At 39.8% G+C, this 25,426-nt stretch overlaps 7 protein-coding genes across 7 annotated transcripts; all 7 read right to left on the bottom strand.

Annotated features, from left to right (window-relative positions):
* Positions 1–1,647: 1,647 nt before the first annotated feature.
* Positions 1,648–3,318, bottom strand: HG535_0G05660 (uncharacterized protein; the record flags this gene model as incomplete). Its single annotated transcript, XM_037290513.1, has 1 exon — positions 1,648–3,318. One exon carries the CDS (start codon positions 3,316–3,318, stop codon positions 1,648–1,650), a length of 1,671 nt encoding a protein of 556 aa, XP_037146408.1.
* Positions 3,319–4,135: 817 nt separating this feature from the next.
* Positions 4,136–4,708, bottom strand: HG535_0G05650 (uncharacterized protein; the record flags this gene model as incomplete). Its single annotated transcript, XM_037290512.1, has 1 exon — positions 4,136–4,708. The coding sequence occupies one exon, from the start codon at positions 4,706–4,708 to the stop codon at positions 4,136–4,138; it is 573 nt and encodes a 190-aa protein (XP_037146407.1).
* Positions 4,709–9,555: 4,847 nt separating this feature from the next.
* On the bottom strand, positions 9,556–11,223 carry HG535_0G05640 (uncharacterized protein; the record flags this gene model as incomplete). The annotated part of the gene is made up of 1 exon (XM_037290511.1): positions 9,556–11,223. The coding sequence occupies one exon, from the start codon at positions 11,221–11,223 to the stop codon at positions 9,556–9,558; it is 1,668 nt and encodes a 555-aa protein (XP_037146406.1).
* A 1,250-nt stretch (positions 11,224–12,473) lies between these two features.
* HG535_0G05630 (sugar porter family MFS transporter) lies at positions 12,474–14,273 on the bottom strand (the record flags this gene model as incomplete). The annotated part of the gene is made up of 1 exon (XM_037290510.1): positions 12,474–14,273. One exon carries the CDS (start codon positions 14,271–14,273, stop codon positions 12,474–12,476), a length of 1,800 nt encoding a protein of 599 aa, XP_037146405.1.
* A 627-nt stretch (positions 14,274–14,900) lies between these two features.
* DSE4 (endo-1,3(4)-beta-glucanase) lies at positions 14,901–18,206 on the bottom strand (the record flags this gene model as incomplete). The annotated part of the gene is made up of 1 exon (XM_037290509.1): positions 14,901–18,206. One exon carries the CDS (start codon positions 18,204–18,206, stop codon positions 14,901–14,903), a length of 3,306 nt encoding a protein of 1,101 aa, XP_037146404.1.
* Positions 18,207–18,966: 760 nt separating this feature from the next.
* HG535_0G05610 (uncharacterized protein) lies at positions 18,967–21,522 on the bottom strand (the record flags this gene model as incomplete). Its single annotated transcript, XM_037290508.1, has 1 exon — positions 18,967–21,522. The coding sequence occupies one exon, from the start codon at positions 21,520–21,522 to the stop codon at positions 18,967–18,969; it is 2,556 nt and encodes an 851-aa protein (XP_037146403.1).
* An 837-nt stretch (positions 21,523–22,359) lies between these two features.
* OPT1 (oligopeptide transporter OPT1) lies at positions 22,360–23,610 on the bottom strand (the record flags this gene model as incomplete). The annotated part of the gene is made up of 1 exon (XM_037290507.1): positions 22,360–23,610. The coding sequence occupies one exon, from the start codon at positions 23,608–23,610 to the stop codon at positions 22,360–22,362; it is 1,251 nt and encodes a 416-aa protein (XP_037146402.1).
* Positions 23,611–25,426: the final 1,816 nt, after the last annotated feature.

The raw sequence follows: 25,426 nt of genomic DNA, 5'->3' as shown, positions 1-25,426 counted from the left end.
CTTTGATTCTCCTAGTATAGAACGAACGCACTAACAATTCCATACAATGTGCCCATTGTAACTATGCTTTTCAGTGAATCATTTCGGAAATCGTGAGTGATCGGAGTTTTATGAGCATTACTTCTTCAGTATGGAATCTGGCCTGTTTGTTCGTTCTTCACTATTGGAAGGAAATACAAGTCAATGTTTGTGGAAATTTTGGTTTACTAATTGTTCTTTTAGGACACGCACCTTCTCGGTCTTTAACTATTAGTTGATTCACAGCGAGCTCCAATTCTGTACGCTCGTGCGCAGTTTCAGCTGCACTTGTAAACATGCTTGCACAAGGTTCCAATACTATAGTTGCAGATATGTCTAGGGCGAATGACATGCCATTGTATTATTGCGGCAATGTTGTTTTTATCTGGTGTGCCTTAGGAACTATTGGCGCATGCGTTTTTTTTGCGAAGGTTTATTATCGCTTTAAAAACAAGCGAAAAGATATCAAATGAAGGTCAACGAATTTGGAAGAACAAAACGTGTAGAGCCGAGAGATGACTAATGAGGACAACAAAGGGCTCGACTTTGAATCTATTCATTAAAAATGTATGTTTATGGTTTGAATACCGATTGAGGAGAAGATCGTCGTTCAGAAAATAAACCAACGGGAGCTATTGATGAAGGCATTTTTTTTGAGACTACAAATGTAAAGGAAAATCAGGGTCTGGTTAGAGACCTGCTCCTGTTTGCCAATACTATTAAAAGAATATTAATAATAGAAAATACTTGAGCATTTGTAACAACATGTGTGATCCCACGCTGAATTTTAACCCTCACCCGATTAATATTAGATCACAATTCTAAATTAACTTAATAAATGCTCTATCTGCTTGCCAACAGCAGGTCCATCTCCTTTGACAATATATGTGGGTTGGTCATATGTCTAAGTAGTGGGCCATAACCTCTTTAGTAACCCTAACTAAATTCAAGTGAGGTATGATCTTCGCTCTGTATTTAGACACCAGTGCGCAACCAAACTAGAAGCTGTTTACTACTCCTCTTATTCCGCTTTTGAAGAAAGTTTTGTTCTCTTTTGAGTCCGCTCTGTTGCAAAAGAAATTGTATGTCAAAACAGAGTGGTTGAATTGTACGACTGAGGCGCGTGAAAGAGACAACCTGAGAGAATCAGAGATGAAAGATTTCGGTAATATGGCAAGAGAAAAAGAATCCGATGAAGCCGCAACACAATATGAATCGATTTTAAAGAGTTGTAGATGTTACTCTAACGTGAGAAGTTTACAATTGAGGAATCCTAACTATTGAGGAATTATGGTATGGGATAAGAACTAACAGCTGTATCACATATTCTATTTAACTGTAAGAGTCGTGTGATGACAGCAGGAAAATGAGATACCGACACGCAAAATTCGTCATTCGTCATCCTGTCTTATGGTTCAATATAGTAATTTGTCAAGTATAAATATCGACATCTTTTTCGAAGAGCCAGTCCCTATTCAGTTTTTTTTTATTCCATTCCATTAGTCAAAAAATGAAGGAATTATATATATATCTGTCACGAATTCAATGTCCGTCCGTGATATTGGAATAGTATTTTTTTTTATTGGCCAAACACTTTAGTAAGAAAGGACAGATATAAATTTGTATAAATTACATTATGAAAGCAAAAGCCTTATCAAACCAATTTGACTTCGGAGGGTTTTCGCGCCAGTACTCATCTTCCTCGGCAAGTTCTTTTAAGCCTGAAACTAAATCCATTTGTGAGGGTTTAATAAAACTAGTTCTGAGATAAAGTTTGTGTGCGATGAAGAAAACAATGAAAAACGGTATCATGAAATAGGAAAAGACAAAGCTTTGAGTATCCCATCCTCCCTTCAAAAAGACTGTATACCCGCTCACCAATAGCATGAGAGTCAGCCAGAACAATGAATGCCACGTCAAATAAGGTAACCACCTGCTATAGTAGGGCAATGTCTTGAGATCTACTCCTTGCGCTATACATCCACGACGAAATTGCAAGTACGAAACACATATGAAGATGTACACGATTGCCATTGCTGCGGTTTCAACATTCAAAAACCATGTCAGGACAACATTTGTATTATTGGAAACAGATAGATAAGCCAAACCGCAGATTACCAGAACAGCAATGCAACAATAGATTGGCACACCACGTTTGGTTAGCTTTTTGAAACATTTGGGAGCTTGGCCTTCAAGTGCCAAACGGTGTAATACTCTAGACGCAGAGTATAATGAGGAGTTCCCTGCCGATATAATCGAAGTCAATATTAGTACATTCACGATATGGGGCAGTACTCTAATTCCCATAGTTTTCATGGCAGATACGTAAGGCGAAGCTCCAGCACCCACGGCCCCTTCGCTGATTGCTCTTATCATATCAGGATCATTGTAAGGAATTAAAATTCCGACACAAATAGCGCCCCCGATATAAAAAATGATAAGTCTGCCAAAGACCTTTTTAAAAGAAGATGGAATTACCTTCCTAGGGTTCATGGCTTCACTGGCGGCATTTCCAAGGTAGTCAACTCCCCAAAAAACGTACAGAGCAAAAACCAGACACGACATAAACCCATTGAACCTTCCTGAGGCTCCTGTTGAAATATATTCCGCGAAAGCCCCCGGATTGTTCCAATTTTTGAAGCCCAAAACCCTATGCTCAGGGTTTCCACCCGACATTACCACTACAGTAAACAAAATGAGTCCTATAGCGAGAATTACCTTCCCAATAGACAGATAAAACTCTCCTTCACCAAAGAAAAAGACGGAATATAGATTTAAGATACCGAAAACGATAATCATGATTGATATCAAAGCGGCTTTCGGTATTTTATCCGTCCAAAATTCAACAACCAAACATACGGCAGTTATTTCAAAGCATACATTTGCCGCCTGGCATACAAAGTAGGTCCAACCGACAGCGAAACCACAGGAGCGATCCACGAATCGTTCCGTGAAATGTACGAAGGAACCTGTGACTGGTAAGTATGTTACCATTACACACATTGACTGTGACAGGCCAATAAACACAACAGACCATAAACAAAAAGCTATCAGAAGGGATGCAGGACCACCTTGAATTATCTTCGTCCCAATAGACACGAAAAGAGCGGTACCGATGGCACCGCCAATTCCTATCATTGAAACTTGACGAGGTAGCAGTTTTCTGTGCGCGATTCTATTCTCTAAAGAGGAAGGCTCTTTCGAGGTAGTCTGAAACGAAAGTGATTCATCACAAAACGAGCCAACTTCAGACTCCTGAATAGGTGTAATGAGGATATTGCTTTTTTTTTCGTGCTCCATTTATTTAGATTCTTGAATCAATAAGTTGCTTTTGATCTGTAAAACTTCTTACCAGAGATCTTCAAAGTGCTGTCGAAAGATATCTGTCTACAAAAGCATAAGTGATATCCTCAAATAAGACGAATATTTGTAATTAGATTCGCTATGCTAGTCATGGTTTATATAACACAGGAAATGTGAGATGTCGCTCAGGTATCTACTTCATTTCGGGCCTACAAAGAACGTGATAAGCATTCAGGGACCGCTTTTTCTTGTGTGCATGAAGATCTACATAACTATCTCGCTATTAGCTATACTTTGCGTTAAACAGAACGCTTAGTCTTTCCACCAGCTATTATCGTATTTGTTGAAAAAAAAAGGCAACTGCACGGAAAGGTATGTCACAGCGAAGTTTTTTTTTAGCTAAAAAAAACAAAGGTTCAAATTTATTTGCACTAATCTCACTATCACCGAGGCAACAAGAAGATTGGAATGTCAACACCACTCAATAAGAAAAAAGAAATGAAATACCATTCCTTTCTTGAATTCCTGCGTCGAAGTTTTGATTGTTTTAGTTTCATTCCTTATCTGCCCCAAATATTTCCTCGTTAAACGTATGCTCGAAAACGGAATTCAGATCCTCCGTGATTGCAAAAAGATGTTTGCCAACACTGACATGCTCAATAAGTTCAAGATGTACTATGTCTCTCTAGCTAGCAACAGATATTGCTTGGTGTCACAATATGAAGTCATTGGTTATCTTCACTTTCTTTGCATGTTCCCTCAAATAATGCAGCTTAATGGGGATCGAAGTCAAGCGCATCATAAAAATTACGGATCATGAATGAAAATCTACTATGTGTGCAAAAAATGAATTTAAGGGATTAGGTAGCTTTAAATTGTCTGTGATTTGTACTCCTTTGTCAACATTTCGACAATATATAAACTGACAATGACGTCTCTCATTTTTTCCTAAGCATCCACTGGTGAATAAGCTGAGAATATGACGCAAAGAATTCGCAAGTATTGAAGAAAAATGTATCATCTGCCAGACGCAAAGTTGATCGAAATTCACCGGGTTACTTAAAACGCAGAACAGTTGAATGCTTGGGTTACAGATGACGTGATCACCACGAAAGCGATTTTGGTGCGGGGGTATCCAAGATCTAATGAACGCATCGTTATCAGTTGCTTCTTTTCTGATGTTTTCAGGCCATCCCATAGAATTTTGTGCCCCTCGCAATATAAAAGAGGCCGCTGAAAAGAGGCAAAGACTTGTAGAGTTTGACGTTCTTCCTGAAAGTCCGAGTGAGTCAAGCACAACACCGAACACTAGCCCTGAAAGTAAAACACTTTTATTGAAAGTATCTTCTGGTACAAGCTGATGGCGCATATACGAGTAGGCACCCATTGAGTCAAGCTGATAGGTAGTAGAGGACGATAGGTTGTACTGTTTTGAAAAATGACTAAAAAGAACACTCCATCCTCCAGCTTTCCCAAGAAACTCGAATTATCGGAGTTCAACCTCCAAGAGAGTAGGATGAAAAATTCCAACGAAGAAAAACTACACTTACAAGCAATATCGTGCAATTCAGACTCCGTGGATTCCGCGTACCCCATTTATTTTCTTTATTTCTGGTGCTATACAGGAAATGAGTATAAATTACAAACGATCGACTTATTAATGAAGCTACGTAAATACGGAGAATGCAATCTTTGTGAGGTTTTGTTAAGGAAAATATGAGAACCTGTATGGAGGTTGAAGGCAAAAATGTGGAGGCAGGGCACCTTCTAATGAATAGGTTCAAAGAGCAGCGCCATGGAAGAAGCATGTGAGAAATAAGATGAAGTGAGCCAAAGGCGTGCCTTCGAATCAATCTATAGTGAAAGGCGTTACATATAATCAAGAGCTACGAGTTCGTGTGTTGACTTTGACTTGAAGCCTAACACTATTCAGAACATAAAAGTGGAGAATTACTCCTAATGCAACATATTAAAAATGGTGGATACAACGCAAAAAAGGATGCTTTCACTTTGTCTCCGTGAATTAAGCAGACTCAAATGACTTTCAACTTTCTCAGGACCACAATTCGAAGCGTATCATGTTACTCTTGAGTTTGCTATACAGTTACCAATGTACCACTTGATTACATATTTAAAAGAGCTTTACAGCTTTCTAAATATACTCTGACAGTTTAATTCACTTTTAATTTTTATTATTCCTGAACCCCTCTGTTGAAATATAAATCGATATTGTGAGAGAAATAAGATATATTAAAGAGATGACTTAGAAGAATCAGAAGCAAGACAATTGATAACGATACGGCAAAATAAATGAAGCTAGATGAAGCCCTGACATAATATAAATCGATCCTGGAAAGAAATCGGATGATAACCTATCGCGAGACGTTAACGATTCAGGAATCTGACTACGACGAAGTATATGGAATGGAACAAGAAATAGCAGTTGTACTATGGATTCTATGGGATCGGAAATGGTGTGATGACGATGGAATTCTTCACTCGTCGTCCTCTCTTATGGTTCGCTAGGTGCAAAATGTTAGGTATAAATATTGACGTATTTTCCAGATATTAATCCAAGTTCAATTAGTTTTATCTCAATTCATGATATAGAAAACTAAGGAATTATATATCTCTATAACTGAATATCATAATATCATTATCAATTTCTAACCAAGTTATTATCAATAACTCCGAAGAAGCCCTGCTTTCCACATACATACGTGTAAGCTAGAGGTCAGTGTTAACACAATAATCCATACAATAGTGTAAACTGGGGCAATCCAAGATGGTGTAGATTTCGTAGCATCCACTATGTTTATTTTCGAAACCGCATGTGTAACGCACTTCCAGACGATTGTTTTGGTTTCGAGTCTTATTGAAGTCTTGACTTATTTCCACGAAGAACCACATTACTAAAAGGTTTATCATATATTGAAAGTGAATATAAAGATTGCACCATGAGCAATCTCATATCTTTTATGGAGCAATGGTGTTATCTAGGCTTTTCCATTTTCACACCGACTTATCATCCTTCAAGTTCCATGTATTCAAATCATCAGTAGCACAGCCAAAGAATGTACTCAACGCTCAGATATCGGAGCTTACTCTGCCATGTGCACCACAAACCTCTCTGGGATTTTGACATCTGTAGTCTTGGAGGGGGCATGCTTGATTCAGAAGTTTATCACTAGGTATCGCTTTTGAATCAACTAATACTCCCTTAACTGAAATGGAGGTTTCGCTTATTCATGGATATAAGTTCGATTTTTGCACGATGTGTATGTATCTACATTTCTCGATAAAGCGTTGCTAAACGAAAAGAAGAAACGGAAAAAGGAAAGCGATAAGATATGGTTATAAGTCCGGAGTAAAGCCGCAACTAGCCTTAAATTCTGGGTAAAACATAGCGAGATAAACAGGAGCTTGCGTGAAAGCGTTTTCATAGTTATAGAGTAACCAATTGCTAATTCACCAAGTTTTGCAGTCGCACGGTGAACGGAAATGAAAGTTTCAGTGCAAATCGTGCCTGAAATAGTACAGGCCAGGAACTTGCTGAAAACACATTTTAGGCAGTTAGTAATAGATGGGACCTTGCTTTATTTGCTACCAAATAGGTACGAAAGTATGTTAAGTTTGTTCTACATGGTGCCATGAGACAAACCGAGAGCTTTTTTCCTGCTGAAGGCATACCATAAAAGAAACATTCTATTGTTCAAGTGTGTATTCCCGCTCGTGGTTAATACGTACCAGGTAAATTACTTAATACCAAATGGTGATGCCCTTCACTCCAAACTTTGATCAACGTACATAGGGATCAGCTCAAATGAATTGCTCCAAGTCCATAGAACAAAAAGGATTTTGAATTTTATTTCTTGATGATATGAAACTGATTTATGAGCTTAATTTAAATTGTTCTCTATATTAGAATTCTGCTATTTCACAAGGTAACATATAAAATATCCGTTGAAATTCTTACTGCGAGCTCAAGCATCGAATAAAGTTCAATTAGTACAACACCGTATTGTAACATTTCTAACTGCTGCAGATCTTTTTCGATACTCGCATCCTCGCATCTCAAATAAAAATAAAAAGCATTATTTTTAGACCTTTTGCCTACATTCCAAGATATTAACACTCGATATCAGCAAATCATTGTTTTTCGGAGGCGGCAATTCCTCTTGTGGGTATATGAGAGCACTCACGGATCGATTCTGACTTTCTCACAAAATAATCAGCAAGTAGGTCAATTGCAAGTTCTGACTTCTTGATCAGTTTCTTGATGGAGAGCATAACAGTCACGCACGCCGCTGAAAATTCCCAAAGAACCGCCATTAGTAGAAATTGTAGCAAACTACGTCTTTTTTTCTTGGTGAAATCTATATTGAACGTAAATAGAATGCCCTTGGTTGTCATTATGAGACGACTTGAGCTTTTCCTTTTATCAGTATCAGGCTATCAGAATACCTTTTCTAGCACGTAATTCAATCCAGCCGAATGTTGTCCGAAAGACTAAAAATCAATGTCATCAAAGAGGAACAGAGTCTTCTACCATCGCAGGTTAGTGAGCGCCACGATTTTGCCTCAAAAGAGTGCATCAACCGCAAAATCACGATCTCCAACCACGGTCAGAATGTTGCCTAAAATCGAACCCAAATCCAATAACGTAGTCAGATAATGTCTTTTGATCCTGTAGGGAACACCAGCCAGAGCACTACAGTGCAAATGAGATCTTCTCGTGAGATCCAAAACAAATGCAAGTCGTGCTAAATTGTCTTTCAGCTGAGTGATGTAAGGTGCTGATAATTCAGACCAGCGAATAGGTTAAACTAATCAGGTCACCCGTCAATCTTTTTTCTTGCACTATTCAGAATACGGCAATTAGTTCGATGAACTAGTTGAGGGCAGTTTGGTATTAATCCCCGCGAAAACTATCTTCATTCGGTGGCAACCAGGACATTCCTAGATGCTCTGGTGTAAATCTCCCAGACTATATCTGTACCAGAAATGCCCCTACCGTTCACTTATTGGCAATATTTAATATTTTCGTTTCCAGTCTTCAGGTTTGTCGATAAATTTTAGACTTTCCCGTTCCTTGAATAGTGTCTAGACCACGTATTATTTCCGGCCGTTCCTACATAGTCAATGTCTTACCATCTTCTGTACCGACGTATGTGCTCTAGTTCTCTCAATATCCTCAGCAAACATAGTTTGTCCGAAAGGCAGCGAGCAGTTTAAGGTCTGTTCGAGAGGGTCCGTGTCACAGGAAAACCGACCGCCCCACAGCTTTTTAGCTTCAGCTGCCATTCTTATTTCAACAAAATGTTCAATACATTTGGTGGCGATCATTAACTCAATGATCACTGATTGTAGCTACGATGACCACTTCCTTAATCTAGTACCTATAAAATTGTTATATGTTGAGCAGAGATAAAAGTTGTACTTTCTCCGGCATGATTGATATTTGGAGCGAGAAAAATGATTTTCATCCACGGGGAAAATGGGCTTGCGGTATATCGACGTTTCTTTTGGAGATTAGATACGATGACAATGCTGTCAGGGCGCTCCACTTCATGGAATAGTCTATGCGTTTACAAAATACACATGGTATGTAAAGAATCTATTCATGCCCGAAGTCAATTGATAGAATTTAGATGCCTTTGCAGCAGGAATGTAGCAGCCATCTGTGGGGAGGTGTACTCGCTAAATTAATACGGCGCATGTCATTGTGCATTGCGATCTAACAATATGTGAAATTGCATAGATATGCACATGAAAAGCTTTGAAAACTCCCACCATTTTGAGATTCCAACTAAGAGAAGTATTGTGGCTCGAAGAGAGGTCACCCATGTAATTAGCTATTTGGTATTCTCTATTTCGACTATAGAACTTTGGCTTCCAGGCATGATTTATATTGATTTGCTTCTAAATTATCAGCTCTATTTCAAGTTGTGAAGTTCTTTCACCTGTTATCTCGTCCGTGCCGATGTTTTCATAGAAAATTTTCCTCAGTCTAAATAACTCTGCAATAAGTGCGTACTCCAACAAAGGGCCCTACGTCAGCTCGCGGTTCTGTCACCCCTTTAGGAACAAAGGTCGCTAATCCTGATGAGTACAGCGTTTCCAACAAAAATTATCTGGGCTGCATTCTTCCAAGGCTTTATTTCAAAAGTATGATTGTTCCAATAATAAAAAATGCTGTCAAAGTCCATTCAATTATTTTGTAACGGAAAAGGATCAGTGAGCGTCACCGGTAGTATTTTCTTTTTTGGAACTGTGGTTGAACGGGAGCTTTCTCCAGAGAGGATCACTTTTCTCTACATTCTCTGGATTCTCTTTGATGTCTTCAAAAATAGAGGCAAGATCCACTTCTGTTGGACGTAAATATCTCGTTTTCTTGAAGAGTTTCCAGAATGTGAATAAACATATGGCCAGTGGTATAATGAAGTATCTGGTGAAAAACGATTCAATAGAGAAATGACCGTGCAAAAAATTATAAAAACCACCAGTCAGCAGGAAAATGACAGACATTATCCCTGAAAACCATGCAGCAAAAGGAGCGTATGAAACGGAATAGGGAAGATCAGATCTACTATACCCTTGAGCCTTTAGAGCTCTATCCATGTGAATGTGGTTAGCAGAGATCAGTATCCAACGTAGTAATGTGTTGGAAGAGACCAACTCTTGGAACCAGGAGAAAACAGTAGCAGATGATTCTGAACATGCCATATAAGCTAGGGGTAAAAACATTGCAATGAAAAGAATGCCAACCCATGGAATACCCCTCTTGCTAGTTGTTAAGAAAATTTGAGGAGCTTGCTTTTTCGTTGCCAGACAAAAGAGATCTCTTGAACCTTCTATGATAGCTAAATTGCCTGCCGACCAAGCAGAAGTCAAAGTCAGAGCATTAACAATATGTGGCAAAACCTTAATTCCTGCACCTTCCATGGCAATAACAAAAGGACTTGATCTGGCATTACCTGTGCTATTGGCTAGCAATGGGTCATTGTATGGAACAATTAGTGTTAACACGAAAACACTAAGTAAATAAAGAACTATAATCCGGACAAAAACGTCCTTAGCACCGTAGAAAATCGCATGTCTACTATTTTTTGTTTCACCTGCTAAAACAGCGATACCTTGAACACCAGAATAGGAATATACAACAGATGATAGGGCAGACCAGAAGCCCACAAACTTTCCAATATTCCCACCAACAAGATAATCAGCGAAAGGACCAGGATCCCTCCAGTAATGGAAGCCGAGTCTCTCTTTATGAGCACCTCCAAGATCAATAACTAATCCTGTGATGATCAGAATAAAAATAAGAATAATCTTCAGCCAGCCAAAGAAGTACTCAATCTCCCCGTAGAATTTGATCGTGTAAATGTTTGTGAGAACAAACAGAATTCCAAACACAGTGATCCAGATAGCAGGACTTAAATCTGTCCAGTAAGACATGATGACTGTGGCGGCAGATAATTCCCCCGGCATCAATGAGGAATAAGTGGAAATCCAACCAAATGTAAAGCCAACAGCCTCATCGATGAATTGTTCCGAATGTCTTATAGTAGCACCTGTAGCAGGCATGAAAGACGCTACTTCCGCGATTGCAATTTGATTGCAACCGACGACTATACCGACAAGCAGGTATGCAAGTAGAAGCCCTACAGGACCAGCTCTTCGTAATGTTCCACCAGAAGATAGGAAAAGACCAGTACCAAAAACCCCTACTATAGTCAGCATTTTGATGTGCCGAGACTTCAACCCCTGTTTGAGTTTTGTTCTATCATTGTGAAGAACACCTTCCGTGGTCTCCTCGATAATTGTCGTGCACTCGACATCACTTTCCTGGCTAGTGGCCTTCTCAGCCGCGACATACGATAATTTGACGTCTGACGTCATATACAATGTGTTACTTAGACAGTCATTTCATCATATATATTTAGATTTCATTGTAGCATTTCATATGCTGAATTTATATTAATTTATAGTCGAAATTTTTTACACGAAAAAGAAAGCTACTTAATCCTCTAATCTTCCAAAAGAAGCTGCGAAAAGGAAAAGGTACAGGTCTCTCTCTCTTATCTACTGTTTTTATTCCTATCCTTTCTGATTACATCTAAAATCTGACCTCTTTTCATTATTAGGTGCCTCCCATGGCTACCGTCGGATATGTTTGGTGGTATCTTGATGAGAGAATGGCAGAGCCGCCCCTACTTCCGTCCACCTCAGGTTGGAAGCGTGCTCGTGGAAGTTTTCCATTATGAGAACATTGGAACTAGAAGGGTCTTGCATTTTTTCTTCATTTTCGAGTAACGACGTCGCCGCGTTTGTTTCAAAAAAGAAATTCAGCACCTTTCTCACAGTTGTTGATCTAAGATAAGGAAGCTTGAGTGCACACGGCATGCGAGCTGTGCCTAAATATTACTTGGCCTATTCAAAACTTTTACAGGCGTACATAGAACGTGCTCCAAAAGAACTGATTATGCATGCATACTCTTCTTGGCATTTTTTTTTGCAGTGATAGTAGAATGGCGTGGCGTGGCGTGGCGTGGCGGAACAGATTGAAATATACAGCGTTCTCGGTCAATTTCTTGTTTCCAATAGTTTTTAGAGAAAATGGATTGGGGAACTGATAAGGGCAACGATATCTGTCAACAAACACATATCGAATCGGCCAATCAACTTGACTGATTGTTTTACAGGTAACAAATAATGCTAAATGCTGCCATATCTAAGAGCTAGTAGACGTATGCTGCACAAAATATGTCGTTAAAACGCACAAATCAACCTGTTAGGTGACTGCTTTACCGCTTAATTGATCCGCCCATTCATTCAATCAACAGCAATCCAGACGATAAAAATACAATTGAATAAGTACCTGAATGGTAAATTACCTACATTTGTAGTTACTACATACTTCCTTACACTCGACTGACTGTTTATGATTGACCATATGTCTTTATACAGTCACCTTGCTGTATATACCCTGCGATCTACAATTCATTGGGGAAAAAAAAAAAAGGAGTGTAGACGCCAAAAACAGTTGAGTTGAAGCAGATCTACAAGTTGGTGAAAGATGAGTGACCTCAACTCGCAAAGGCATCCCTCCGACATGAATGTTCAGTAAATGATGGTTCTTCAATTTAATACTAGTGCTCAAATGTGCTGCTGTTTTCCGCGTTCTCTATGAAAATCTCTTCATTTTTTTGTTTCGTTGCTGCATCGAATATTTCAAAACCGTAATTGGAGTCAGTCGATCCTTTATCTGACTCTTCAACGACAGAATCTTTCAAATACTGGTGGACAATATTATGCGCTCTGTATGCTGGAATGCCTTTCTCGAATAATCTATCGATTTCTTCCAAAGGAATCCCTTTAGTTTCGGGGACAAAGAAGAATACAAATGGTACAGAAAGAGCGGCAATTGAAGCAAAGAAAAAGAATATACCGTAGTGCATGGCATTGACCATGTTAGTTGTTAACCTGGTCATAATGAAAATAGGTACCCAAGAGACCGCTGCATTTAAACTCTGAGTGAAAACCCTAATATTCTGCTCGTACACCTCAGCTGCCCATACAAACGGTCCGCCACTCCAAGCACATATAAAAGAAACAGTCCACAGATACATCATTGCTATCGCGGCTTTCCCCCCTTGTCCTGCATCTGCACCTGGTCGTGTGGGATCTGCAATTTTCAAATAGGCACCGATGTACCAAAAGAAGATACTGCAGAATGTTGAGGAAACCAAAAATGCATACCGTCTACCACATTGATCGACAATAAGGAAAACGTAAATAAACGTGCAGATAAACTTGCAAACTGCAAATAAACCAGAAGAAAACAGGGAAGCGTTTGTACCTCTAACTCCAAGACTCTGAAACAACGTAACACTATAATAATTTAATGCTTGAATACCCATAAAGTTTTGAAATAAAAACAAGCAAAATGTTATTCCCAATCTTTTGAAGTATTTTGTGTTATTGATGAAAACTTCTTTGGCAGGATCAAGTATACCATTACCTATTGTGCTATTTTGCAGAGCAATTGATTCTTTAATGGAATTAATTTCCCAATCCATATAATCGTCATCAATTGAGAGTTGTCTTAACCAACAAAGATTCTTCAGTGCTTCGTTCTCGCGCCCTACTTGAAACAACCAACGTGGTGACTCAACAAGCACTACAGATGCTAGCAGAAACATTGCCGCCGGTATAATTTGAATCGCCACTGGTATCAGCCATTGACGATTTCCTGGTGCCACATGCTCCACAACCCCATAATTGATCCAGAACCCCACTAAGTCACCGACTCTCCAGCCAACTTCGAAAAGTGCAACTATTTGACCACGAATGGAACTAGGTGCAACTTCGCTCAAATACACGACTGTTAAATTTGTTGACGCCCCAACAGTAAGTCCGGTCATGACACGTCCAATATATAAGGGAATTATATTGCCGCCTACAGCGATCAGCATGATAGAAGAGCCAACAGTGCCGATTGCAGCGAACACTATCAGCGATATTTTACGGCCGAAAAAGTGAGCCATTGGGTACCCAAACAACGCTCCAAAAAAAGCAGCTGCATGAAAACAAGAAATAACATTTGCTGTGCTATCTTGAGCTCTCGTTGTATGGGGTTCCATGTTGAAGTTCGTCAGAAAATGTTCGTTAGCAACCGTGCCCCCAATAAACCCGCTATCATACCCTATTAGAACAGAAGATGTAGCGGCCAGAAGAGCTGTAGCGTAAATTCTCCAGTTGTAGACCTTTGGCGGCGTTGGCCTTTCCTCGACCCTGGCAAAAATATTCCTAATTCCTAGTTTCTCGAAGCCCATATTCGATTTCTTCCTATTTTCCTGCCTCGGCTCCCTCTTAAAAAGGAAGACACCACTGTATTTATCAATGTCTGAAGTGTTCCTATAAACATACACACATGTATATATATACATCTACGTGTGAGTGTGTATTACCATTGGGATATCGATCTTCTCGCAACTGCTCCCGCCGCTTCTCCCGCCGCTTTCCCCCCCGCTCACCCTGCTCCCCCCACTTCACCTATAATCATTTTTGATGACTCAATGAGATACCTGACAAAAAAATCTGTCCGGAGGAGTGGCATGCATCTGAGTCCCAAATAAATACGTTTGAGTCAAGAGTTTAGATAAATCAACTCTGCCCCTCCCCCATCTCTCCCCCATCTCCCCCATCTCCCTCATTGCCTTGATGATCCTCTTTCGGTACGTTCCCCGCGTTTGTATGTTTGCAAACTACCGGAGATTGCATAATTTCGTATCCTTTTATTCGTAATTACCCCGCAATTTGAATGCTAAACTCCGCTTTTCTTGTGTTTGTCGAAAAATGCGGGGTTGTGAATTGTTCCGGTCTTCCTTCGTCTGTCCCGCTGGTAATTTCACAGATATACACAACGTAAAATATGCAAACTAATTTTTAAAAGTTTGTCTATATACGTGAAGAATGCAAATGGATTGTCGTACTAACTATATACGAAATGTGCTTCTGAGAGTTCAGCTGCAAGGTGGGTGGGGGACCGGATGGGAGACTTTTCTCATTATACTCTATAATACCCCCAGAGAATTTGCAAGCCCCCCCGAAAATGCTAATGCCCAGGTGCGACTCATGCCGTTATCGAGATAGGTGCCGGAATCGAAGTTCAAGTTGCTGAAAAAGGCATAGGAATCAGCTGGGTCGAACAGTGCTTGCCCCAGTTTCAGTATGCCTGCCCAGGGGCTGTGCAGCGTTCCGATGATTGGTGATATCTTCGATTGCCATTCCTGCTGAACGAAGGACTGTGAGCGGATGTTTGATGATACCGGAGTCGTTGGCAACATGTGAATCCCGTGAATATATTCGACCTGTCTTCCGAAATACGTTGTGTAATCTATAATATTGTCAAACAGTATCCCACTCACTTTGTTTCCGACAATCTCGGAAGGCTCAACTGCGTTATCATCCTCGTAGTAAAAATAGCGACTCATGGACTCCTTCATAATGCTTATCATAAGGTCACCTCTCAACTCCATCGACAGGTCGCCAATCGCTGCACCCCAGAGTTTCATAGCGTAGGCAAAGTTGTAATCCTCGCTGCTGCTTTCCTCATTTTTACCGTTTCCGTTTTCAAATAGTCCGGCCGCCCAAGAATGACCATGATACCAATCAAACATCCTGGAGTGTGCAAAATATTGGTCATCCGTTGATGGGTTGGCCACATCCCTGACTAGTGTATTAACCCAGTCCTTGTTATCAGCGGCCCAAGTGCCACCTAATTGGGAATCGACGTACCCGATCACAGCTGCAGCGTGGATGATATAACCATAATGGAAGTGATGATCATTGTAGTAGGTGTTTCCAAAATCATACTGAGTCGTGGTTGAGGCCCAGTCCCCTGAACTAACTAGACCATTGAATTTCGTATCATAAATCAAGGGATAGGTTTGCCTATTTTCCAACAAAATATCAAATGCGGACTTGAGATTTTCTAAAGTGCTTTGAGTGACAGCATCATCTTGAATGATTTGAGAAACGGTCAACAGGATATAGGCGTATTTGTCGATCACTTTACCGATATAATACGTGTTCAGGCCACTAATACTTGCAGCTACACTGACCTGTAATTCAGCATTTGCAACTTCGGCTAATAATTGCAATTGTTCTGCGGAGTAGACCAAAGGTGTAGTTCCAAGTTGTGACGACCAGGGTAGCCAAGAAATCTGTCTGTTCAAAGAGGTTGAAAACTGTAAACTTGTTGTTAAATAACCACTCATGGTTCCCTTCGTCGTTGATTGTAGTTGAATGCCAGTATATGAGTTTTGCATGATGTCGGTGAATGAGGCCTCGTGGTGCGGTAAAGCAAACACCATTGTACGTCCAGATGATGACATACCCTCTGTTGTGTAAAGAAACTCGTAATTAGCAGAAGATCCATCAGACACACCGCGTACTTGAAAATCAGTGACATACATGCCTGCAGCTTGGTCATAGAATGTGTCGTAATTTGAATCTGCTGGGGCTATTGCAAGCTGAATAATAAGTCCGTCTACCCTAGAATTAGCTTCTATTACATTAGATGAAGTGACTTCTAATGAAAAATCTGATATAATTGAATCATTTGGTCCAACAACATAACACAGCCAAGTCACACCATTCAAAAGAGTTATACGGTATTTGAGAACGCCCTCTGCTAAAGAGTCAGAAGATTCCAAAGCAAGTGTGTTAAAACCAATACTAGATGCAATTTTAGCGTTCAAAGACCCATGATATATCCCAGAGGCAAACCCCATGCCTTGGACCAAAGGAATCTGTAGGTAGTTAGAGGAATCGTATGAATTCGCAAGCACTACTCTAGTAGAAGAAGGTGTCATTTCGTCAACCTGCATCGTCATACCTGAGTCGAAATCGGATGCTGAAAGAACAACTTGTGCAATGCCTAATGGGTTTATCAAAAACTCCGAATTCCCAGAACTATCGTAGTTTCCATAAGCGTACTGATTAGATTTAGTGTGCTGAACTGCAAATCCATAGTTATTGGAAGAAGCATATTTCCACATTGAGAAAGGATAAATAAATGCTGCAGATTGTTGGTCACCGACCATTAGATTTGTGTAGAACTTATTTGTTTGGACTGGTCCATCATTGGAAACACCACTTGCCAAAGAGGTCGGATTTGGAGCTCTGGCGAAAACATTTGGTGGTATTTCTGTGTCGATTGCTCTAAAAAGATTAATGATAGTTGTGGTCGATGCTGGAGTTACAGTAGTTGGTGTAGACACAGTGGTTGGTGTAGACACAGAGGTTGATGTAGACAAAGAGGTTGGTGTAGACACAGAGGTTGGTGTTGACACAGTGGTTGTATCGGAATCGCTATTACTTGACGCATTTTCCGTTGTGGATTTCTCTATAGTGGTGGCTGAAGTTGTTTCTTCTATAATCGAGCTCACAGTACCAACTGATGAGACGGAAGAAGGATAAAAGGCACTCTGCGTTTCCAGTGTGGAGCTTGTATTAAATAAAGTCTGGCTGACATAGTTAGAAGTGCTCACAGAAATAGAGTTAGCGTCAGATAACACTCTGCCATTGTTGGAACTAATCGTGAACGTGGAATGTGCCGATCTAGTTCCGTTCGCAGAATAAGGTGAACTGGATCCTGAATTTGTAATGACGATTGAAGGTGTTAATATTGTTCTATTAGAATCTAAGGAGGAAGGTACTATTCTCGTCTCTTGAGATGAAAAGGAAGGCATCTCGGTTACCAAAGGGTTATTTGTTCCACTAGAAACGGATGTCAAAATTGTTCCAGTCAATTGTGTTCCAGAAACTGGTGACGATGATGAAAAGAGCGTAGATGTTGTCGTTTTACCTGTACTTGGTAGCAAAGTGGTACGTTCTAAAATGGTTCTTGATATCCTAGATTTAAATGTATAACTGACGTCAGTCGAAAAGCTGTTGTTATTGAGGGAGACTGTGTGGTCATCGTTGCCATTTTTTCCAGTAATCGATTCTTGAGGACTTATTGAGGAGCCTACGTTGAATATTGATGAGTACTGTGAGTTATCACCTATTGAATTGGAAGTACACAAAGTAGTTGTAGTTTTAGTAGGCTCTATATCAGTACTTTGTTCGATCAATGTTGAGGCTATTGCTGTTTCAAAGTCAGGCGAGAATGTTAAAGATCCCCTGCTGGATGCGGATACTCTTGTGATTATTTGAGATTGTGGAATGAAAGGTTCACCTACAGTTATTGCTGAATTTGACGTGCTCTCTACTATATCGGTTTCCAACACAATATCTGAATCGCCCACCATGAACGTAACATAGGCGCTATTCACTGTTCCCCATAATACGAGTAGAGGAAGGAAGAATTTCATAGTGAAAGGTTTTCTGTAAGTGGTGCAGATGCTAGAAGCTATCTATTTGAATAATAGGAATGCCAATATGTAACAAAGGGAGAATGCTAACCTTATGATATATACTGACATTCTTTTATATACTTCTTGTTTATAGTCAAAGCAGTAGAAAAATTGTTACAGAGATGCTTCTGAATTGTTTGATGTACTTGTTCAGCTGGTGTTTTCCGTTGGATTAATCTTTTTGTAGATCTGAAGCTCAAACTTTAATTAGCCTGCTGGGTTACCTGCTTTCTTGCTTTCCTGCGCGCTGGTTTCTGTCGCGTTAGTCTTACTAAAAAAAAGCACAGGCTTGAAACATAGGCAATGAAAATGACCAGCACGCACGAATTTGGGAGTTTCCTAATGCACATTTAGATCATTCTTCCCAAAATGGTTCAAACTCTATTTTCGAAATAGTATCATTTATGATTCCAGCAGCAACCTTATGATTCAGTATCTTCGTATAGATATGTTTACTGCTATCACATTATATATGTGTACACGATATTCATATGTTTGAGTCACTCGATGGTCTTGCGCTTGGTCCTCATTGTAATTCTATAACATCAAATCAAGTCCGCGAGCTGAATGTCATTACTCCTGCTCTTCTAAGGTATGCTTTGGAAGGACTGTTTTCTTTCACCTTTTGCAGGCAAGCTTAAATTCTTAAATAGGTGTTTAAACATGATAAAAAATAATGAAAAGCAGACAATGAACGTGGTACGCGAGCTAGTATTATTTAAATATGTACGTTTTTTATTTGAATGGGGACGTCAATAGTAGTGGATCCCGCACCACCAGTAAAACTAAACTTCACACGTACAACATAGGACCTTGAACATAAACATCCTTTAAAGCTGGGGATCAAGGTTCCTTTGTAATTTTCTTCCAGTTTTACGGAAATACATAGTGCAGCCCTGTATTCAGTTGGACTAATAGATTCCCATGATATAGACTTGGAGCGTGCCGTAAACGATGCTAGTGTGGTAGAAGCTGTTTTGTTACTGTCCGAAGATAGTATGCTAAACAAGCTTGAGCCGGAGGAACTTTCCTTAGATGAGCTAATTTTTGATTTCAAGGCTTTTGACAAGTAGATAACATCTACTCCCATGTTCGCTATAGATTGCACATCATCAATGTCTTTGGTAGATAAGAATTCTGAGAAAGTTAGTGGATCATTGCGTTTTGTCTCTGAAGATCTGACGTACAGAGAGTTTATTTCAGCTTGTCTTTGCTGAAATATGGTTTCGTATGTTTGAATGAGCTCCAAACGGTCTTTGAATTTTCTTCTAACTTCATTACATTTATGACTATTCAGCAGTATTTCTGTGTTAAACTCTACGGGCAGACAATTTTCTGATTTTTCCGTTAAGCAAATGAGTTGGGTAGATATACTCTCGATTTCAGGTGGCGCATGTTTCGCACCATTGGCCGCCTGAATGCAAAATAGTTCAAATTGCAGGTTGTCCAGTTTTTCCTGTTCGTCGGCAGAGAGCACGTCAACTAATTGAGACCAATTTTGTTGACTCTGCTTGTTCTTTAGGCTATATTCGTTTTGCTTACGTATTAAAGGTGGAGACCAATACGGCACCGACCCGCGAGGAATACTGGCCTTTACCATTATCAATCCTTTCTTGCCAGAGCTCGCTCTAGAGGAAGATGAATCTCTATTGTAGAAGCCCTTGATAAAACCCCCAGTGATATTCATACCAAGAACAGATTTTATTGAGTAGCTTAATTCAGACCCTACCTGGTCTTCTCGTACTGTGTGTTTCATTCCGACGGCCTCAAGTTTAACATTTTCTGATTTCAAAGGGTCGCACGATTGATTCTTTTGCAGGGGTACTAATTGGCCTAAGTCAGCACTTTCGTAAAGATCTTTGTCCGAAATAGTTCTTCCATTTTCCAGCTTTGAGATAACTTTGGATACTCTCTCTAACTTCTTTTTGATCCTGAGATCAAAATTGCTCAATTGTTTGAGACTATCTCTTTTGCTGGTAGGCTTATAATCAAAACCAAATGGTATGAATCTTAAGCAGTATTTGTTTTCACCTAAAATGCACAGACTTCCTGTTTTATTTTTACCAACAAATCTAGCATCTATGGAATATGTGATTAAGTTGCTGCCCGCATTATCCATTGTCACAATAGAGGAACCTCTTTCAGGCAAACGGCCATAGCCTAAATCGACGCTGATTTTCAAATTTGCCGCTTCAGTATTTGAACGATCAGGCCTGTCGAAACCCAAACTGGGCGGTAAAAGAGAATGTGCAAAAAAACCATGTTCGCAAGTTGCATCTAGTTGTTGATTTGGAATTTTGAAATTGAAAAATCGCTTATACCTAACACCAGGATTTAGTGTACCATTTTTATGTAGTCCAAGTACAGAGTTATCCACAGAATCTTTGACGTCATAGAAATTTGATCCCTTATTAGCATGATCATTGAGATCAGACCAGTCTTCCGCTACGTCCACTATCCTTAAAAATGTCTTTATAGCTTTTGTAGTTTTGAAAAAAGCTTTTTCTGTCGTTACCATTGTCCCCTCTAGGGTTAAATAAAACATGTCGAATTCTAGCGGCTTTGTCGACGTATTTTCAATAATACAATAACCATGGACTATATCACCGGACGTGAACTCCTTCACCATGCTCTCGTACACTGGTTTTTCTCCAAATTTAGGAATTTCCTTTGTCACATATAGTTCTATTGAAATTGAGTTGTCATCTTTAGGCAAAGCGTTGAGCTTTTCGATTGGTATATCTCTGATTTTAGAGGTATAAGAATATTCAGCATTCAACGAATGCAACATCGATGAGACGGATGGGGCTCGTAAAATTGTAGGGTGAACCTCTGAACTGGTTGAATTACCACGAATCATTTCGACATTTGGTCGACGACCAAAATCCAAAGAGCTGTCCTGGCTGCTCGAGCTCGACACATCCTCAAAAAAAGGAGATTTTTGATCAACATACTCATCGAAGTCACATTGTGGCATGTTGCTGTGGAAGTTTTTATACATTTCAAAAGTCGGGAGAATATCAGGGAGAGTGAAGCCTTCGTTCTGGTTGTCCGTAGTACATGCTGTTGAGCTTGTCATATCTCGTTCAACGCCATTGTAGTTCGCCGACTCAATAGGGAGGGCGAACCTGGACCCATCAGTGGAAAGTCTATCAAAAAGTGTAGATAGCGAAAGATTGCGCCGAGATGAAGACATCGGCTCCTCCTTAGGTGAAGAACTCTTAGGTTGCCGTGAGGAAGAATTAGATCTACCTTCCTGTGTCGACCCATTCATTTTTAAAGAGCTATTGGTTTTACCAAAAGGACTTGATATACTGAACTTGGATTAGTTTGATACAGTAAGTTCAAAAGATAGATATAACTCCAGCGCAATGATGCAGACAAACAAGTTAGGTGAGTTAGCTACAATGGGAATAACCACACTAAATCAATTCGAACTTCTTTTTCATACTTGCTCTTTACTATATGTATGATTCAAGTGAAAGGCACGATTCATTAAATATGCCATAGTTTCAAATGATCTTTCTGTAAGGTAATCTTCAAAAACCTAACGAGTTTTCCACGCTTTCGGTAGGCTATAAGATAAAAAAAAATAAAAAAGATATCGTGCGATCCTATGAACTGCCTCGCAACAGTTTTGCGGAAGTACTGTATAATACTATTTAAAAAGCAAGCTGTGGCTCATTAAAATCGCTGGAAATACCATATATGGTGCTAAGACTCTTTTAAATACATATTGTTTCATCGTTATGGTAAATTTGGATGCAGAATCCTGCATGAGGCGCATTTTGAGTAGAAATTTGGCATATTGAACGATCTGGAGAAATATCGATGCCGCGCGAGCGCCAGCGGGAATTTAATCCAATTGTGGGCATCAAATGCTAGATGATAAGCTAAAGGCAGCTGTACCTATACGAGCGTTGACGAGGTAAGCCGTGCACGCTGCTCAACCGGATCTTCGAATGCGCCAAACAAACAAGGAACGATAAGTAAGATGACTTTACAATGTGTGTATAGAGACTAAAAAGATCCAAGTATATAATTCACTGAGTTTAGTAAGCTTGATAGAGTGTATTGGGCCTGATCAGTAATTCCGTGCTGCCCAATAGCACTACCACCAATTATCGTACCCAAACGTTTCATTCTCAGGCAAAACATAGTATCTCTTACTTTGATAATCATAGGTATTTTTCCATACGTTGTTACCCCACCAACTTAAGCTGCCACCTGGGTATTGAACACATAGGAAAATGACCGTGACTGAAATTGCAACTCCCGCTTCGACACCGGCACCCATAACAAAATTATACTTGTTGAACCATAATGGCCATCTTTTCTTGATTCGATGAAGCACAAATGATAATGCAAAAAACAACGAGTAATTGTAAGGTGTGCTTGGAGGAATATTGCCAGGACCAGTGAAGAACACAGGTGTATGGATATTTTTAAACACCTTGACTCTAGGGAATTTCCGCTGCAACGCAAAAACAATTAGTGGTGAGATTAAGCCAATTAGAAAAAACCACATTAATGGGTTGTATATTCTGCCTGTATTAAAGAGATATCTTGGTAAAGACCAAATTATAGAAGCATTGAATACTGTACGACCATTTGGGCATGTAAAACCGTTTGATTGAGTTGTAGTGCAAATATCCTTGATGTTTGATCTCATCCATTCCTGTACACCGACATTAACCAGTCCAGATATCAAAGTTGCGTATATTTGAACGAAAAAAATCAAACGAGGTGGAACCTTCATGTAAAGGGCCAGCTTCAAATCTCTACTCAAATTCAAACCTTGTCTCATAACGATAAACCCGTAAAGTTTGAAAAGCAGATTGGCCATTGGTTTCAAAGGTAACATATAGCCGCAAATTAACTCAGTAATGATATTTAAACCCACATGCTGATTTGTGAAAGCTTCTAAAATTCCTTGAGGAACAAAATTAGCGAAGGCAACCAGCAGCGCGACAACGAAGGCCCATGCTGGCAACCCAGTTGAGAATCTTGTCACTGTGACAAATCCTAGGCCCAAAGTTACAATTTGAAGTACACCGTACCACCATTCGGGCGTATCCTTATAGTTCTGCAGATAAATTCTTCTGTGAATATCGATACCACCGAAGTTCTTGTTTCTCAGTTTATGATAAATATCTTTACCATGGTACAAAAAACAATGAACAAAAACAGCAATGACTGCGGCAAAATTCAAAGCATAAGATAATAGGTAGGAAAATGGAACAAAAACTGGTGAATATTCTCTATACTTCTCTAGATTGATTGAAAAGTCCGGGTTTAGCACTTTCGTAACATTGTACCTTTTCTGAGTATTGTCATAGGTAGATCCAGAGATAACAGGCATATATTTTGCATACCAAGTGTTTGTGAAATAAAGTATTGGCAAAATGATAACAAAAAATATCAGAACTGAAGCATAGGTGTTTGCAGAAACGAAAAGGGTGTTGCGAAAACGGAACCTGACATTGCTTGCGAAATTTGAGTATAATCGAAAGAAATTGGTATTGCACCAAGCCCACTACTCACTCCAAAAATCGTATTGGCGATAAAGTTATGTCTTGTTTTGGAACCCCATAATATGAAATTGAAATATGAAAGACCAGTAAAAAGAAACCCTGGGATCCAGTACCAAAGGAAGCTGCCTATTAAGACGTAGAGAAAAAATCTGTAGCGAGATACTTTCCATGAATTGACAACAGTTTTTTCAATTGACCTCGTGTGCAAAGAATCAAATAAGGACACAGAAATCAAAGTTTGAGGCCATACACAACTTGCAGGATAGACTACCCATCTTCTGGTCAATCCAGCAGCACCATAACCAATCATTTGAGAAGTCCATACTAGTAGCAGTTGATATCCAGCGTTCAATTCCATGTGGTAAAAACTCGTTTGCGCGTTCAGTATATACATTGCATAAGCAGTCGACGAAGTTAATGCAACAGCAATTGTGACCACGGCATGTTCTTTCTTGGTAAAAGGACCGGGATTTAAATCAAAAAATGGAAAACGATTGCATCTCCAGTCCGGTAGAGTGTCCATAAGCTTACCAATTGGAAAGAGAATAACTTGGGCAACAATGAAATTAATTTCCAAACTGGGATATCTCAATGAGAAAAACTGATTTACTCCAGCAAATACGACAACGAAGACGGTTGTCAAAAACCATGTTCTCCAATGATTGAGACGGATAGTTGGATCATCGGTGATGGGCACCACTGCTCTGACGTCTGGATACGGCGAATTTGGTAAAATAGTGGGATCACCGTCCCATATTTCCTCATCGTGAGTGAGGGCAGAAATTTCCAAAGGTGATCCAATAGCAGCTTGCTCTTCGTCGAGATCTGACAACTGTGCGATATGAGTCTTGACGGGGTATTTCATGTCAATCATCTCCACGGTGTTTTGGGCAACCGCTCCTATGGATTCGTTCACCTCCGATGAGGAGGTCATACTTGAGTCATCTCTGATGTTACTGATGTCAATGACACCATTAACTTTGTGATTCTGTTTCTTATTCGACATTTGTCGATCCCACTGAGATATATCGTCTTAACCCATTTGAAAAACAGATTTCGGTGCTCTCTTATACTTCTAGTTTCCCCATTTTATGTTTATCATGTTTTCTTGTACCCTTCTTTGATTTCCTAACAAAATAAGGCCATGATTTCGTAGAAACAAGCCACAAATGTGAATGCTGTCAAGCATTGTCGGTGCTTTCTGTCTGCACGGCTGTTGACCAAGCTGCGTATGGGAACAGAAACCAAACACTTGCATATACAACTATTCGTAGGAAAGCGCCGCTTGCCGTCAGCTATCTTCCAATAGATACGAGACCAGGCGTATATATCACCGCTGGTTACAGTTGTGTCGTCTTCTGATCACATGAAACTCCTAAAACGGGGGTCTGCGGCTGTATCTACTGCAAGAATTGTGGATATTGTCTTTTCGCTCTGCCAACGGACAACAGATACTGTGGGTTTCGCTGACCGCAAACCCGGCTAGAAAGACATTGCACAATGCTAGCGTATACGCTCATAGATAGGAAATCGAGGCATCGGTGACAGAGCGGTGCTAAGACGAGCTTCGTATTCTTGCTCATCTAGAAGTGGGAGATACCTCATCAGTTCACGTTGTTGTGCATATTTAACGCGTCTCCCTAT

The sequence above is a fragment of the Zygotorulaspora mrakii genome, chromosome 7, assembly GCF_013402915.1.
Source record: "Zygotorulaspora mrakii chromosome 7, complete sequence".
Lineage (NCBI taxonomy): Eukaryota > Fungi > Ascomycota > Saccharomycetes > Saccharomycetales > Saccharomycetaceae > Zygotorulaspora > Zygotorulaspora mrakii.
Note: the sequence above shows the minus strand (reverse complement) of the source record. Positions and strands in the feature narration are given on the sequence as shown.